The sequence below is a fragment of the Microcebus murinus genome, chromosome 14 (assembly GCF_040939455.1).
Source record: "Microcebus murinus isolate Inina chromosome 14, M.murinus_Inina_mat1.0, whole genome shotgun sequence".
Classification (NCBI taxonomy): Eukaryota; Metazoa; Chordata; class Mammalia; order Primates; family Cheirogaleidae; genus Microcebus; species Microcebus murinus.
In genome coordinates, this window is record NC_134117.1 from 23405615 (window position 1) to 23424377 (window position 18763).

Below are 18763 nucleotides of genomic sequence, written 5' to 3' on the forward strand. Positions count from 1 at the left end.
TTAGGATCAGCTCCGTTGTTAAAGGTGGAGTATTAGGTTAAAATGTAGTAAGCTGAGGGACACCTTAATTTTTTTTTTTTTTGGTGTTACTGACTCCTTTGATCATCTGATGAATTTGCATATAATTTCAAGGGGTTCATGGATATTCCTATCATAGTAATTCTCGAATGTCTTTAAAAGTAGTGTTGAACACATTTGTTTTTAAACTGTTTTCGCTTTGTTTATAGGATTCTCAACTGTCTGTTAAGTTCCCATGCCTGGAGAAGCTAATGTCACCTCATCATGTGATACTCAATTTGTACAATAAATTATGAACCTGGAAAAGCTGGTTGTTTTTATTTACAAGATATCAAAAATATAAAAACTGTACAAAATGCAACAAAGGCAAAAACTGGCAGTTACTTGGTCTATATCTTTTAGTTTCCCAAAGCAAGGCTCAGTACTGGAGGTAAGCAACTGAAATGTCTGACTTCAAGTGTACTAGGTTTTATGTAGCTGTTTTAGCTGAAGTAGAACATGGAAGCTAAATTTCTTCACCTGGTTTATAGAGTGTTTGGATGCACTCAAAACTCAACAGATAGAAATTCAGATGTCAGTGGATGGTTGTACTTCATCTAGACCTAAAAAAGGAATTGTAGTTCACCCTACTTAGTTACATACATTCCACTAATCATGGGCCAAGAAAAAAATGTTAGTGGATCATTTAACATAGTACTTGAGTGCCATATAGTAACTACATTTTTATAGTGGAAACATACAGGCTCATTGAATTCTTCAGCTAAAATTCAAGACACAGTATTAATTATATTTCTTAATTTGAATCTTGAAGCAGGATGAATTATTAAAATTGACTTTTTTTCTAAACATAATAAATTAAAATAGCATTTGAACAGAAAATGCATAGTTTCCACACAATCCAAAGCACCATAAATGTCCCCTCCACAAACATAATACCTCTTATTCAACTAACGGAAATTAGTTAAATGTGGTTGCTATAGAAATGTGGAACTGTCCAGTTCAGATTTTCCAAGCAGCATACTTCCAGATCTATATAGATAAAAACATTCTTTGTAGCTTAAATATTAATCACTGAGGTATTTGCTTTTAGTCTCCCTTTTTAAACAGTAGCTTCCAGAAGGTCTTTAATACCGATGGTTTATTGCGGACTATAAGCTCCTGCAGCTAGAACCAGGTTTCTTCGTGTAAAATGGAGGTGTACAACTGGTGTTGATTTGGTCATATATGTTCCCAACAATAACTCCTGTGAATTCTCAGGTAAGTTTATATGCCCAGTGGCTGTAGTAAAGTCATCAGTCTCTAAATCTTCAAATGCTTTGATAGCATCCCATAACCGAACTGTATTATCCATTGAACCTAAAGAGAAATCAATGGAAACCATTAGTTGCATCCATCACATTTATATTTGTTATTTATTTTTTTCTGAGACAAGGTCTCTGCTGCCCAGGTTGGAGTGCAGCTCACTGCAGCCCCAAACTCTGGGCTCAAGCAATCCTCCCACCTCAGCCTCCGAAAGCACTGGGATTGCAGGCATGAGCTGCAATCACATTTAGATTCTGACATTTTGTCCCATATACATTTATTTACTGTATATTTTTGGTGAAAAATCTAAACTTGACCAACCATTACTTCTAAAAGAACATTTCAAACAGTGCTTTAAACCTCAGAAGTCAATATATACATAGGATAACACTCTGGAATCATAGCTAAAGAGAAGCAAAACCTAAAACAGCAGGACTTAGTTTTGCAATTGTCAACACTGGGTGTTTCCTTTTAACATACTATTTGCCCTTTACCACAAAGCCATTAATAGTCATTTACCTGATGCCAAGATTTCACCATCTCTACTAAACCTAAGTGAACAGACTGTATCAGTGTGGCCTTTTAATTCTCCAACCATCAGACCATGTCCAATATCCCAAAGGAGTACTCTGCCATCCGTTGCTCCTGTAGCCAGGAATCTCCCATTGGGAGAAAATGTCAAGGAATGAATTGGTCCCTAGGAAACAAGTCCATGGAAAAGATTAGAATTAAATGTATCTAAGAAAGTAAGAAAAAATTTTAAAGTTTAGTGGTATGAATGGTATCTTTAAAATGTATGTGTCATTTGATAGTAAGCTTGTATGCTAGACTAATAAAAGTGTAAATACCTTGTGTCCAGTGAAGATCCTTACACAGTTACCATTTAAGACATCCCAGAGCCGCACAGTTCTGTCTGCAGATCCCGTAGCAACATAATTAGAATTTGGGTGGAATCTGGTACAATTCACATCAGCAAGATGGCCAGCAAATATCCTTAAAGGTTGATAGTGGTCTGTAGCCCAGAGTCTTTTTAAAAAGTTATTGAAAACAAAAGATGACAATTAGTAGTTAACTATGAAATGCCAAAAATCTATCCAAAATAAATACAGAAACATCCATGTGAAATGGTCATTCCAAATGGGTCCCCCCTCACTAGTTAACTGGGGAAAGAAGATGGAATGACTGAGAATTGATAACATTCTTAGGAAAAAGGGTTGATACACTATAATTTTTTGAGAGAAATGGTCTTGGTCTATCTCCCAGGCTGGAGTGCAGCAGTATGATCATCACTCACTGCAGCCTTGAACTCCTGGTCTCAAGCGATCCTCCTGAGTGGCTAGGACTATAGGTGCATACCACTATACCCAGCTAATTTTAATTTATCTGAATATGGCTGTTCTCTTCTATTCCTTCCCTACTCCTAGTTACAGAAAAGTATCTTCCCCTGGTTTGGGCCACTACATAGTTTCCAACCTGAGCTACCTCATCCTAAATGTTTAAGGAGATGACAGAGAAACATAGGTGCACACAGTGGTAATGGAAGACAAAGTTAAGCACCTGATGGGGGTAGGAGGAATGTTAATAAACTAACTTAAAGAAAAGCAGGAATCTACATAATTGCAGATAAATACTCCTGTCCCAAATTCATTTTCAAATAAGGAGCTGTAAATGCTGGTGTTCTCAAAAAGTTGATATTGAATAATGGAAGTGGAAACAAGTTTGATTGAAACCATTCTGTTCATTGAATGGACCCAGTCATAAGATCACAGTGTTCTTACCGAGCTACTCGGTCGTGGCCCCCTGACACAAAATAATATCCATATGGAGAAAATTGTGTGTCCCATACTGGATAGTTGTGTCCTTTATATCCCACCAAACAAGTAAATGTTTGAAGGCTCCACAATCTAACAGTTCCATCCTCTGAAGAGGAAAGCAGGTAGTTCCTGAGAAGAGAAAGTAATACATTTGATTCCCAGAATAACTTAGTTACCTGCCTGGTTTTTCTGTACATTTGAATATATTAAATGTAGTTAACATGCTACATCTCACTTTTAATTCATATGTGTAATTCACAGTAGATATCAAGAGTTGAAAATAACTGAATATTAGCTTTGATACTCCATATACTGAATACCTACTGAATGAGGTAAGATTATTAAAAAAAAACAAACTTATAGTCTATTAGGGAGAAAATCACAGTTCTTTTGAAAAAAGAAAAAAGAACCAGGGATAATGACAAAAAGTATGGTCAAATAAGGTCAATTGAGAAGATCTTAAGAAATGTAATATGTCACTTAAACTCCTAAAATGGAGATACTATTTTCCTATCCTGTATGAGTTGTATCAGAATTAAAAAAGAAATGTTTTTGGGGAAAAAAAAACTACAGACATACCAGTAATACTCTTTTTCAGCGATTAACACAAAGGCTAAATACTTAAAAGGTATTACAGTTTTCACTGAAATCAAATTTCTCTCAAGTAAAAATGAATCATCTGGCTAAGCCCTATCAAACAACAAAAAAACCTCATTCTCAAAGTTTCGTAAAAATGAAAACCTTGATGGATTGAAATCTATTATCTATCCAAGTAACATACAGATGGTATTATGAATACAAAATACTCTCCCCTCCATTTCTACAGAACATTAGAGATCATGAAAAATAGGCAAGTACCCATACACATAAGGAAGGGAAGCAAAACCTAAACTGGCATTTTCAAATTTCCTTTTTAGTATCCTCTTAGTTCTTTTGGTTCTAGAAAGATAAATGCTCAATTGATAGCTGATATGCCATTAAAAATCAGGAATTTGTTTTAAATTTGATGAAGTAGCCACAAAACACAATGCAGGGACCCAAAGAAGCAATCCAACCCCTATCAGGGTTAAAACAAAACTGAAGCTAATTTTTAAAACCAGTAAACCCTAAAGCTATGCATCTTGATTCTATAAATTTGGGTATACATTAAATTGCTATCTTATACACCAGTACCCCAGGATGAATTTGCAAATGGCAAGATCCTAAAAGATAATGAATAATAGGTGACTGTGAGATTTTTCTAATAGAATTTTCCCAGCATTTGCATGTTTCCAGTAGTTAACTTTTATAATCTCTAAACATAATACAGCAATATTTAATTTTTATTGTTTGTATTTTACCTATCTGGACTGAAGCTGGCTCCATAGACAGGCCCACTGTGACCATACAAAATCTTCAACTCACTTGCTGTTTTCTCATCCATGATTCTTTCTAAGACGTCATCTGATTCTTTGTCTATCAGGCTAAGATCTAAAATGGTCCAGAAATATTGATTTTTTTAAAGTACATTTATGAAAACATTTTAGGCAATCATATCACTGTTGAGAGTAACATTTGAACATTCCTTCCTATATACCAACCACTGTGCTAATGCCTTTAAGTTAGGTGATATCATCCCAGTGTACAGCAGAGGAAACTGAAGTTTAGGACAGATAATAATTTGCTAGAGTGCACACAGCTACTCAGCTACCCCAGTCTCCTGACTGCCATTCCAATTCTCTTTTCACTGTTGGAAATATTAGCATCCTGATTAAAGTGACATGAAGTGAATTTCTACAAAGATCATAACTTCATGTGTATATTCCATGGAATAAAGATTCAGGTTTACATCCTGAGAGGTCATCTCAGTTACCTGATGCCTGTTTGACACTCCGAAGCTTTTTGGGTGTCACAGACCACACTCTAACAGTTGAATCTGCAAAACCTCCAGCAATCAGACTAGAATCATCAGTGACATCCACTGCAGTGAGACCCTGCCAATAAAAAAAAAGTTTTAGACTAAACTATACTGTTTTGGGAGGTATAGGGAATTAATATTAAAGAATACATAATGATGGCTATTTTTCTCATATAAAATATCATTTGAGATTTTATTCTCGTGTAAAACCCATTTACCTAAAAACACTTACTTGGAGAACATGTCATCACTTACCCCATTTTTGCTCTCCATATTTGTAGTGCATGATAAGAAGCAAATGTTAATCATTTTTGCACTTTACTAAATATATTCTCAGCAGCCTATTATAAGGAATCTATAATGACACAGAATTCTTCATTTAAAATATTAAGTTTATATAAGAATTTAAACCAAGTTCAACAGAGATGAACCAGTTTCCTCCTCCTCAAAAGCCAGCAGAATTCTGATCAGTGAAATGAGAGTCAAGTATAAGCAAGATTCTGATAACTGCAAGTTGCTAAAAATCTTTTAAACCTTGCCTCCTATCTATCCTGTTGCAGTATCCAATTCTCTTTTCCTAACTGCTATCTTTAAATTGTATCAAGAGTTTAAATAACAAAACTCCATTTTAGTTAACACATTTAAGCTTCTCTTAATGATAAATCACCGTTTTATACAACTTTCTAGGGAGAAATTGTCCAATTATTTTACCAACCTGGTAAGCATTAAGGAATGTGTAGAAACAAATGGAGGGTAAGCAGTCTGGCCCAAGGCGCACTCGTTTGGTGGTTTCTTTCATATTCATTATTTTATCTAACTTATCTGAATCTTTTAACTCAGGAAGAGGGATTCTGTAAAAGAAAAACAGACTTAGAAATTACCCATTGAATATTAACAAACTTGAACCCTCTATAACATACTGTCTTAAACCTCCACACAAATTCCAGAGGTTTTTTTCCCTTACCTGTTTTGAGGTGGAGCATTGGGATCTTGTTTTTTGCTTTTGGATCCAATACTGTCTTTTTTAGGCTTCTTCTTTTTAGGTTTTCCTTCTTCATTTTCTCCTTCTTCATCCTCATCATCCAAAGGTACCTCAATTTCTGGTTCTTTTAATAAACCAAAAAATACCTACAAGTCAAAGAAGCCAACATTTTTAAAATTAATTTTTGTTCATTAATATACCCTTTTCATATCTTGATAGGATGAATCACAATAAAATATAGTAATGTATACCCTGAAGCAGGGTTCTGTACTTGTCTACTCAACAGCCATCCTCCCCTTTTTCCTTACTAAGAGAACCCTGACTTTACTGGAGCAGCATTGTGCTCAGTTAAATCATTTCTGTTCCCAGGCTCCCTTGCAGCTAGGAATGGGCATACAATATAATGCTGGCCAACACATGTACACAAAAATATACTGGGTACGGTACAGAAAAAAACATTGTTTTTCTGATAAAAACTGAGAGACTCAGAGGGATATATGCCTTTTGTCCTCCCCCTTCTTCCTTCCTGGAATGCAGCTGCAATGCTAAAATTTGTGAGTACAAAGTAGAAAGCCAGAGTTTAAAGATGTTTGGTCCTGAAACTCGAAGGAGCCAGGGACCTTGATGGCACTGTGGAGCCCTCATGCCACCCCTGGAAGGCCTTCCTCTGGGATTCATTTTATGTGGGAAAAACTTGTTGCAGCCACTGCAGTCAGGGTTCTGTTAAATGCAACCATTCACAAATTGTATACATATATACATCATCCTTAGAACATGAAATTTTACATACAGTGTAAAATTATTTCCAAGCTAGCTACAAGAAAACTGTGTAAACTATGTAGATGGAAATGCTACAATTTTTCATAATCTGCATTATATAGTTCTTAGGTTCATTCCCATACCTTTGATTTGTTTGCCTCTCGTTTAGCCTCTCCTGCCAAACTTCCCACCATCGCATCTATCTGCTGCTTACTACGCGGCATCCCATCAAAGATGTCAATGTAGAGGTGCTCCTGAACTATGTTCCATATCTGATTGTTCTGTTTCTCCTGAAGATGCCTCTTCAAGAGTTGGTACGAGTCACGGGAAATACGCAGAACAAATTTACTTGTTCGAAAATCCAACATGGTCTCATTCCCTTTCATGTGTTCCTTTTTGGTAAGACTAGATAATACTCGTAGGTCATCCTGGTAATAACATTCCTGATCTCCATGGAACCTGTTTCAGTAATTTTAAAAAGTCATTTTTCAATGTAATCATTAAGGGATCTGCCTTACCCCCATATATTTATAAACCATCCCAGAATATTTTCAATGTAGTAGCCTCAATATTTTCAAAGTAGTAGCCTCACTAAGCTGTAGGATCAGAATAATTCATTTCAAGATGATTATAATTCAATTTTTGAATTCATCTGATAAATAGCCAATTAAATTCTCTAGCAAAATGTATCATATTTTAAGAGAATTTTAAGTAAATATCACCATTTTAAATATATCAGAATATCAGAATTTTAAATAAATGCCACCATTCAAAAGAAACCGGTACACATTTGAAAATGTTAGAACCCTTGCTTTACTAAATATTATGTTTTCTCAAAACCCACCTTTTAAAACTTTTTATTATAGAAAATTTCAAACATAAAAGTAGAAAACAGTATAAAATGAACTCAATGTATCTTATCACTCTGCCTCCCAACAATAATCAATACATGGCATTCTCTTAAAACCCACCATTTAAAATTATTTCTTATATTCTTAATACTAGACATATTTATTAAATATTAATAAATTTATTAATACTATCACTAAAGAACAAATATTGATAGCAAACAATTAAACTTCCATTTACTCACTATTACCAAAAGCAATAAAATAAAGCCTTCAGCCTTGGTGATAATTAGTAAATTTAAATATACTTTTGCTTCTACAAATCTTAATTTTCCCAAGAAAGTAAAATTAAAGAACATATATTTGGCACTCACTAAGAGCAGCAATCAATGCAAAAGCATTTAGAAAACAATTACTAAACAAAAGATATCAGGGCTCCAGCATAGCCAACAGACTTCTAAACTATTATTTGTATTACCCCATTGACTTAGGAACACATGAACTAAGGGTTTCTGATCAGCTTTGAGTGAAATTAGAAATCTCAGCCTCTTGGTGTTTACATCAGTCACTACCCATTTCCCTCATCTGAGCATAGGGTCCTGGCAAAGGCTGAGGACTGTCCATAATAGGGAGACAGAGAATCCTCTATAATATTCCAGCTTCCCATGTGAGGAGATGGCTAATACCATGAGACTGGAAGACCAACAAGTTTTTTGATGACAGTACTTATGAGAGAAATTAGCTTCTTGAGTAGACATTCTGTCATCATCAGCCTTTCTTAATTTTTTTTCCTCAAAACCACTAAGCTACAGAACATTTTGCTTTATATACCTTCTAATAGGCATCCTAGTATAATGAATGAATATAGTGGTATATATAGAACCAGGAATGCTAAGTTCTACGATTCCTCTGTTACTACTACCTATTATCTGATAAGTCTTGGTTTCAGGCTCTATTGCCTATATTAAAGAGCTCCCATTCACACTATTAAGCTCTGCCTCCTCCTCTTTTTTTTGAGACAGAGTATCACTTTGTTGCCCTGGATAGAGTGCCGTGACATCAGCCTAACTCACAGAAACCTCAAACTTCTGGGCTCAAGCGATCCTCCTGCCTCAGCCTCCCAAGTAGCGGGGACTACTGGCATGCACCACGATGCCTGGCTAATTTTTTTTTGTATATATTTTTAGTTGTCCAGCCAATTTCTTTCTATTTTTAGTAGAGATGGGGTCTTGCTCTTGCTCAGGCAGGTCTCGAACTCCTGAGCTCAAACGACCGCTCACCTCGGTCTCTGCCTCCTCCTTCTAAGTACTCCTTTTCCTTGGCTTCTATAATTCAACATTCAGCTGGTTTTCTTCCTATTTCTCCGGCCTCTCCTTTTATATCTTTTCTACTTGGCCATTAAATGTTGGAGCTCCTCTGGCCTGGCCCTCTTACCAATTTATTTCATACTCTTCTCTAGTCAAACACATCCATATCCATCGATATTGCACATAGCTCCAATTTATGGCTCTAGTCCCTACCTCTCCTGTGAGCTCTTATATATCATCCTCCTATCAGCTTGACATCTCTTAAATGAGTCAAAGGCATATTCAAATCAAAATTCAAGATTATTCTATGACCTGACAAACCAAGTCCTCTTCCAGGGTTTTCTGTATCAGTGGAGGGCATCCCTATCCAGCTGGAGGGGCCAGAAACCTGGGAATATCAATGATACCTCCATCTCCCTCACCTCTATATCCAAGCCATCAAGTGTGTCACGAATCTACCACAACCTAGTTCAGTGTTTCTCAACAAGGGTACTACTGGCATTTTTAGTAGGATAATTCCTTGCTAAGTGGGACTATCTACACATATTAGAACATTTAGTGTCCCTGCTCCTCCCCCCAGTTATTATGACAACCAAAAACACCTCCACACATTTTCAAATGGCCTAAGGGAAGGAAAAATATTCCCCTCAGTTGAAAACCACTGCAATAACTCCCAAATTTGGTCAACTTTCAAGCATTCTATCCCCCGACCATCTGTTTTCCCCACTGCATACAGGTCCTTTCGAAATGCATATCTAACACTGACATGGTCCTTTAATAATGACTCTGTAGCACAAATGCCTCACTGTCCTCTCATACCCATTTTTCTTGTCTTCCTCCATAATAGAACACCTGAATATTAGCTGGGCACATAGACACTTAGGAAAAGACCACATTTCCTACCTCCTTTGTAGCTAGGTGTGGCCACTGACTGATAAGATATAAAAGGAAGGATGTGTGCCCTCCTGCTGACTAGAATGCTGATGTTACTGCTTATAGCTAGAGAGCCCATTTTGTGCCACATGGTGGGAAATGAAAGACTGAGGAAACTGGAGGCCCTGATAATCAAGGACCCACCACACCAGTCCTGAACTACCTACCTTTATGAGAAAACTTTATTGTATTTAAGCCTCTGTTGTTGGGGTTTTCAGTCACTCTCAGTCTAGTCTAATCCCAACACAGCTTCCTATTGCTCTTCCTATTACAAAAATAAATTTTTATTTACACCACCATTGTTTGAGTTTTCAGTGACTCTCGACCAAATCTAATCCTACCCATTACCACTCCCTACTGTTCTTAGGATAAACACGGACCCTCAACATAGGCCAAGAACGTGCCTGTTGTTTTAGTCTCTAACCAGTTCTTAGCTTCATTGTGTATCACACCCCCAGCCCATCCCATTCTCTCTGCTCCAGCTATACTGAGCTTCTTTCAACTTTTGTATCTACCCAAATCCCTCCTGCCACAAAGCTTTTACACATGCTTTTCCATCTTCATTGGGTTAAATTCTACCCAGTCTTCAGATCTCACCTCAAGCATCACTTCCTGAGACCCTTCCCTGACTTCTCCAACTAGGTTAAGCTCTGATCTGAAGTTCTCATAGCTCTAGGTACCTGTCCTTCGCAAAGCACTTTTTAAGTTGTAATCTTACATTTGTATGGTTAGAGATGTGTACTTATATATATACACACACACACACACATAAACTATGTATGCATAACATATGTAAAAGTTCACATACTTCTCAAAGAATGATTTGGCTTCATTTTCATGTTGATTGTAGACTAGCTCCAAGTACATGTGTACAAACAGAGGATAAAACAGTTGAGATAATTCTGCCCGATGGCAGTCCAGAGAACATTCAATGAAATGTTTCAGTCCACTATAGTATTCCTCATACATTGTGGGATCACCTTGTTGGTTGTAGGCTGACAACACAGCACTGACATCTGGCTGGTCTTCCACAACTACACTTCCAGCTGTTTGAAAAACATAAAACAAGTTTTAAGAAAATGAGCTGATATGTACCAAGTGACTATTGCTAAGGCCCAGAAGTGAGTTATTTTTCAGATGTTTGTCCCTTTCCTATCAACCTCTCTTCCCCAACGCAATCACATAATCTTTTAATGGGATTTTTCACTTAAGTCACCCAGGCCAAAACCCCTTCAGCAGGTCCATATCTTAAAATAAAATTTTCATGCCAGGTGCAGTGGCTCATGCCTATAATCCCAGCACTTTGGGAGGCCAGGGTGAAATGTCAGTTGAGGCTAGGAGTTCAAGACCAGTCTGGGCAACATAGCACGACCTCCATCTTTACAAAATAAAAAGATTAGCCAGGCTTTGTGGTACATGCCTGTAGTCCCAAATACTCTGGAGACTGAGGTAGGAGGATTGCCTGAACCCAGGAGTTTAAGGCTACACAGTGAGTTATGATCATGCCACAGCACGCCAGCCTGGGCAACAGAGTAAGACCCTGTCTCTAAGAACTAAAAGAGGAAAGAGAAGAGAAAGGGAAAGAAATAAAATAAAATTTCCAAATCAATAATAAAAAGGTTCAATATTTTTCCTGGAACTACCTTATTTAGACAACTACCTTATAAAAGATAGTATATAGAAATCAAATAACTATTAATCTCTCAAGGCACAGTGCAAGTGACACACACCACCACCAAGCCCTGCCCTGGAGTAACAAACATACCCAGCTCTCTGAGATACCCATGTACTTTGTAACATTTCTGTAACATATCCTATCCTTTGTTACCTTCATATGTGTACATCTATTATTCCTTATAAAATGTAAGTATTTTAAGGGTGGTGAGAACTATGCCTTATTTATATCTCCAAAAGATAATTATATGTTCAAAGCAATTTCCATAACCACCATTTTTTTGATTACTCTGATGACCTCTTTTCCTGCTTCCTGGGTTTTTCAGTTATAATCTAAGAAGAGGTGAAGTTGGGAGTCTCTCTGAACCCATTCTGGTTCAGGGGACTACCTGATAAAAAATAATAGGTCAGGCACAGTGGCTCACTTCTGTAATCCTAGCACTTTGGGAAGCCAAAGTGGGGGCAGGGGACTATTTGAGGTCAGGAGTTCAAGACCAGCCTGAGCAAGACTTGTGAAACCCCTCCTCTACAAAAAATAGAAAAAATAGCCAGGCATGGTGGTGCACACCTGTAGTCCCAGCTACTCATGAAGCTGAGGCAGGAGGATCGCTTGAGCCCAGGAATTTGAGGTTGCAGTGAGTTATGATGACACCATTGTACTCTAGGATGGGCAACAAAGCAAGATCCTGTCTCAAAATATATAAAAATAATAATAGGTCAAATTTCTGAAGAGATTATAGCAAAATAACCAATAATTCATCTTTTAGTTCATTCACAAAATTCAGTATTCAGAAAAGATTCCTCTCAGTCATATTTTCACACATTTCTATTTATGGATTACAACACTATGTATTCATATTTCACTTCTGGCAATGCTGCAAAGATTAGGCCTCATACAGATTAATCTGACTAGAGGGTCTGCACTGGATAATTTAATTCAGTAAACATTTATTGTTGGCTCAGGATCACCTTTGAGACCTTATATTGTGTTTGAGTTTTACTGCATGGACTTTGTGATGACAGTTGCTGGGAGAAGGTGGGGTTGCCTCAGGAGTCAGGGACAGATACAGAAGCATAAATTTACCAGTATCAGGCATTTTACATGCATCTATTGTAACGGCCTCATCATAACCCATTCAATAGAGAGATAAAACTCAACTTCAACCTCACGAAAAATTACTTAATCAGCATAACACAAGTCCAATGCCTGTTCCTAAATACATGGTTCTCAACCTTTGCAATATATCGATAGCCCTTAAAAGCACTTATCAAAAATGCAGATTCCCAGACTCCACCTCTAGAGGATCTGATTCACTAAGTTTGAAGTGATGCCCGGGAATCTGCATCCTTCAAAAGATTTGACACTAGGCCGGGCGCTGTGGCTCACACCTGTAATCCTAGCTCTTGGGAGGCCGAGGCGGGCGGATTGCTCAAGGTCAGGAGTTCAAAACCAGCCTGAGCAAGAGCGAGACCCCGTCTCTACTATAAATAGAAAGAAATTAATTGGCCAACTGATATATATATAAAAAAAAAATTAGCCGGGCATGGTGGCGCATGCCTGTAGTCCCAGCTACTCGGGAGGCTGAGGCAGAAGGATCACTCGAGCCCAGGAGTTTGAGGTTGCTGTGAGCTAGGCTGACGCCACGGCACTCACTCTAGCCTGGGCAACAAAGCAAGACTCTGTCTCAAAAAAAAAAAAAAGATTTGACACTGGTGGTTCTTAGCCCATATTTTGAGAAATACTGGCTACACTATGTTCCATCACTCCCTGGCTGTGTGGTCCAAAGCAAGTCACTTGGTCTTTATCAGGAAGTCTGTTTTCTCATCTCTACATAGAGGTAATGTCTGTCTCACAGTGGAACTTTGAGAATTAAGATATATAATTTAAAGTAATTAAAGCATGCCAATGTGAAACGGTACAAATACTGTCAGTGTTAATGCGGACCAGCCCAAGGCTCCAAAGCCCAAATGAGAGGAAAGAGACCAAAAGCCTGAAGGTCCCGGCCTCTCCGCGCTTTCTCTGTACATCCTTCTGCTCAACAGCTCTCCTCAGCCTCTAGCTGGAACTGACAGCTCAGAAGGGGGTTTGACTGCGCAGCCGGCGCACTAGAGAAAGGGGCGGGCATGTGGCCCTAGAGGCGGGCCCAGGAAATTCAAAACAAGCCCGCAGAGGTGCAGGCCTGCCAGCCCCTGCCTTACCGGCTCACTCCCCTTCATGCCGCCCCTGTCTCCGCAGGACCCCGCGGCTCACCTTTCCCCGGAGCCGCAGGACCTGAGGCTGAGCCCGAGACGGCCGTAGCCACTGAAGCGCCGACGCCCGGAGGGTCGGAGGCCGCAGGGCCAGGGACAGAGGCTGTGACCCGGCTGAGAAGCGCGCAAGCCGCCTCAGCGCCAACGCTGTCCACCTCTCCTGGGGCTCCGGAGCCCGCCACTGCCTCTTCCAGCAGCCGGGCCTCACGGCGCAACGCCTCCTCGGCCTCGCGGAGGTTGCTTTGCCGTAGGAACTGAAGCACGGCCAGCAGAGTCTGTCGGTCGTGAGAAGCGCCGGCCTCTGGAGCAGCAGCAGGCACCGGGGCCGCCCCCGCCGGGGCAGCAGCGGAGACAGCCACCGCGGGCTTGGGGGTCCCGCCATCCCCGCTAGCCGACGACGCCGCCGCAACGTTCCCGCCGCCACCGTTGGGGCCATTGTTGGTAGTGCTGCCGCTACCCTCGCCCGCGCCGTCCCCCGCCTGCGGAGGTATCAGCGTCGGCGGTCCCTCAGGCTCTAACTTGACCGCCACCTCCGTCTGCTCCTCCGCCAGCGCCGCCATCTTGCGGCTGAGCCACCTCGCGCCGTCAAGCGTGATTGCGTTTTCGCCACATGGAGGGCGGGGAGGAGCCTTTCACGACAGCTCTGTTATGCCATTTACGGCAGTGGGCGGGGCGAGAAAGAAGGAGAAAAGAAATAGGAAAGGGAGTAACTTTCAAAAGTGAGTGAAAGAGGCCGGGCGCTGTGGCTCACGCCTGTAATCCTAGCTCTTGGGAGGCCGAGGCGGGCGGATTGCTCAAGGTCAGGAGTTCAAAACCAGCCTGAGCAAGAGCGAGACCCCGTCTCTACTATAAATAGAAAGAAATCAATTGGCCAACTGATATATATATAAAAATTAGCCGGGCATGGTGGCACATGCCTGTAGTCCCAGCTACCTGGGAGGCTGAGGCAGAAGGATCACTTGAGCCCAGGAGTTTGAGGTTGCTGTGAGCTAGGCTGACCCCACGGCACTCACTCTAGCCTGGGCAACAAAGCGAGACTCTGTCTCAAAAAAAAAAAAAAAAAAAAAAAAAGTGAGTGAAAGAAAGACAGGAAGTGGAAGTTGATGACCGCCTATTAACATTTGCCTGATAATAATTACCATTCATTGCAGGCCGACTATATTCAAGCACTGAAGTAGACGTTTTACATTATATGACTTCCTTTAATGCGACAGTTGTGTTAGATACTATTATCCCCACTTTACAGATGGCTCAACGGAGTCTCAGTGAGATTAAATAATCTCCCAAATCACACAAGAGAAAATGCAAGTGTCAGCTTTCGAATCCTGGTCTTTAGCTCAAAAGCATATACCATTTGCCAGAAGAAGGCTTCTGAGATACTGGTAATGTTTTATATTTTGATATGTACAATGGTTTTTGGTTTTGTTTTTAATGTAACTTTTACTTTTGTACAGGCTGGGCGCGGTGGCGTGTACCAATATTCACAGCCTGGGCAACATAGGGCGACATCTCTCAAAGAAAAAAAAATTAAGCTGCATGCTTAAGCTTTGTGAACTTTACAGCATATATGTTGTATTTCAATTAAAAGTTTTTAAAAATACCAGAACTTTATGATTGTGAAATGTGTACATTATGTATTCATGCTGCTGTCCATTATTACAAATAAACTATTTTAATTATACATTTAAAAATCATATATGCCCTTTTACAATATGCTTCATAGGTTATAAAACCCTGCTCAGTATTTTATCTCATTTGAACCTCATAAATATAAGACTTACATGAGAAAAGTGTATATAAAAGTGTATTTATACAAGTGTATTTATCTATATGATAAATATAGACTTACATGAGAAAAGTGAGCCAGGGACATTGGGAAAATATAGCACAGTTGTTCAGGTTGTTGGTTTTGAGGTCTTATTGGCTTCCTTTGACCTTCCTTAGTAGCTGACAGACCTTCTGAGATACTGATAATGTTTAACTGGAGCATGTTACTTAATTCACTATATCCCAGTTACCCAATTTCTAAAATAAAGATAATAGTACCTACCTCATAATGTTGTTTTGAGGATTAAATTAGATATGTGATACCTAGCACATAATAAATAGCCATTGGTTATTTTTACTCCAATTTAAAAGGTATTCTGTAGGCTGGGCATGGTGTCTCACACCTGTAATCCTAGCACTCTGGAAGGCCAAGGCGGTAGGATCACTTGAGGTCAGGAGTTCAAGACCAGCCTCAGCAAGAGCCAGACCCCCCCATCTCTACTAAAAATAGAAAAATTACCCAGGGGTGGTGGCACATGCCTGTAGTCCCAGCTACTCAGTAGGCTGAGGAAGGAGGATCACTTGAGCCCAAGAGTTTGAGGTTGCAGTGAGCTATGATGATACCATTGGACTCTAGCCGGTGCAACAGAGTGAGACTCTGTCTCAAAAAAATAAATTTAAACAAACAAACAAAAAGGAGTCCTGTATATGTTTGATCAAGAAAGTACAATCATGATGTTCCTGGGTGATCTCAAGACTGAAATACAAAACTAATCTAATTGGATATCTAAGTAAGAATGTCAAATATAGAGTATGGGGGGGAAAAGAGATGAGCAGGAATTGGTTAGCATTTATTTACTCAGTACTGGCCGAGAGAGAGAACCTGAACCTAATGGTACACTCTTATGAGATAGGGAGAATTCATCTTTTTCCTCTGGATCATTCAACAGTTATTTTTCTGATTCAGAACTCACTAACTTGATAATTAAATAATTAAGCACTTAGATGGGAGATGCCATGAATGATAAGCAGCACAGGTGTGCTTACTATTCACTGGGAAGATGTTTTACTCCACTGTGAAGAGTAGATTAAAATTCGGATGCATACATTAATCTCAAAAATCAGGTCCTGAGAAGTGGATCCGCCTGTACAACTGAAGCCCAGATACTGGATCCCACAAAAGTACAACTAGCCCTATCCCCTCTGTGGGGTCTACCTCTTACTTGGCTTTGTCTGTTAAATTCCAAAGGGTCTAGGGTTGATACTTTAGCTGAGGTTACCCTACTCCAAATACAATGGTTTTTCTGTTACACCACAGTAGAAATAAGTTTATTGAATACCTGCAAAGCCCACTTTTTGATTCTCTTTTCCTCTTCCTTTCTAATTCCTATTCCTATTCTACTCTCTTTCTGGTATGCTTTAAGAAGTTTGTTGTCATTGTGGATCTTGTTCCTTTTAGGAAACCTGCTCTTTCTCTCTGGATCTTTCTCTTTCTCTTTCTCTTTGATGTTTTTTCATTTCACTGTAATGTATCTAGGATTGGATTTTTCCTGTCTATCCTGATAGGTCTTTTATATACTCTTTCAATCTGAGATTTTTTTCCCTTAATTCTGGGAATTTAACACGCATATCTACACATATTTCTTCCCAATTCCCCACTTCTAGTATTCTTATTCTGTAGATACTGATACAATTCCATGCTAGGTCAGTTAACTTTCATATTTTCATGTGTTTACATCTTCCTAATACCTTCTCGAAGAATTTCTCTACCCAATTTTTCAATATAGTAGTGCATTCTTGGCCTAGATCCATATTGCTACATAACCTATTCATTGAGTTATTTGCTTCAATTATTATGTATAGTATTTTGACTTGATTCTTCATGACTTATTGTTCCTGCTGCATGTAACCCAGTGGGGAAATTTCATCCCCTACTGGGGGACATTTGGAAATGTAGTAACCTCCACCCCAAGTTGTGACAACCAAAAATGTCTCTAGACATTTCCAAATGGCTAGGGAATAGCAGATAGCAGGATTATACGTTTATATATCTCAGGATGAAATTGGGAGAGTGGATTGGAGAGAAGCAAGGCTAGAGATAGTGAATTCAGTTGGCAGACTATTACAATAACCTGACCTTCATTGGCCATGACCCTTGAAGCCACCAGCCACCTGTAGCAATTGAGCACAGCTACTGAATGTGTGAATCTGAACTGAGATGTTCTGTGAGTATAAAATACACACTAGGTTTTGAAGACTTAGTGCAAGAAGAATGTAAAATATCCCATTAATAATTTTTATATTGCCTGGTGTGGTGGCTTGCATCTGTAATCCCAGCTACTCTGGAGACTGAGGAAGGAGGATCACTTGAGCCCAGGAGTTCAAGGATGCAGTGAGCTGTGATTGCACCACTGCACTCCAGTCTGGGGGACAGAATGAGATCCCATCTCAAAAGAAAGAAAGAAAGAAAGAAAGAAAGAAAGAAAGAAAGAAAGAAAGAAAGAAAGAAAGAAAGAAAGAAAGAAAGAAAGAAAGAAAGAAAGAAAGAAGGGAGGGAGGGAGGGAGGGAGGGAGGGAGGGAGGGAGGGAGGGAGGGAGGGAGGGAGGGAGGGAGGGAGGGAGGGAGGGAGGGAGGGAGGAAGATGTGGGGGGAGGGGAGGAAAGGGCATTTTTGAAACCTGAAAATCTGTACCCCCATAATATGCCGAAATAAAAAAAAAAGAAAAGAAAGAAATAAAAAATAATAATTTTTATGTTGATTACATGTTGAAATGATGTTTTCATATATTGGGTTAAGTACTATATTTCATTAAAATTAATTTCCCATTTCTTTTTACTTTTTTAATGTAGCTACTGGAGAAGTTTTAATTACATATGTTGTTTGCCTTATATTTCTTTTGGAAAGTACTGATCTAGATCAGAAGGTTTCAAACACTGTTGCCCATGGTTCACAATAAGAAATATATTTAACATCATAACCCAGGACTCATATATGTACATGGATAGTTATAAGTGAAAGAAAAGCTTTATGAAACAATACTATGTATAATTACATGAAATGCACTGCACTCTGATATTCAGTATTTTTTTTTTTTTTTGAGACAGAGTCTCGCTTTGTTGCCTAGGCTAGAGTGAGTGCCATGGCGTCAGCCTAGCTCACAGCAACCTCCAACTCCTGGGCTCAAGCAATCCTTCTGCCTCAGCCTCCCAAG

General features: G+C 39.3%; 2 protein-coding genes across 2 annotated transcripts in view; one reads left to right on the plus strand and one right to left on the minus strand.

Moving 5' to 3' along the window:
* The window catches only part of ATP5MK (ATP synthase membrane subunit k), a 173020-nt gene extending 172696 nt beyond the window's left edge, over positions 1 to 324 (plus strand). The window contains exon 5 of the mRNA XM_020280669.2: positions 228 to 324. The gene's annotated coding sequence lies outside the window, so the exon portion shown is untranslated. The remainder of the gene's footprint in view (positions 1 to 227) is intronic.
* TAF5 (TATA-box binding protein associated factor 5) lies at positions 309 to 14407 on the minus strand. The gene is made up of 11 exons (XM_012770448.3): positions 13786 to 14407; positions 10669 to 10906; positions 6916 to 7231; positions 5996 to 6159; positions 5747 to 5882; positions 4987 to 5107; positions 4475 to 4604; positions 3099 to 3263; positions 2169 to 2346; positions 1840 to 2017; positions 309 to 1374 (listed from the first exon to the last, which is right to left on the minus strand). The coding sequence occupies exons 1-11, from the start codon at positions 14342 to 14344 to the stop codon at positions 1157 to 1159; spliced, it is 2403 nt and encodes an 800-aa protein (XP_012625902.1). The 5' UTR covers positions 14345 to 14407; the 3' UTR covers positions 309 to 1156.
* Positions 14408 to 18763: the final 4356 nt, after the last annotated feature.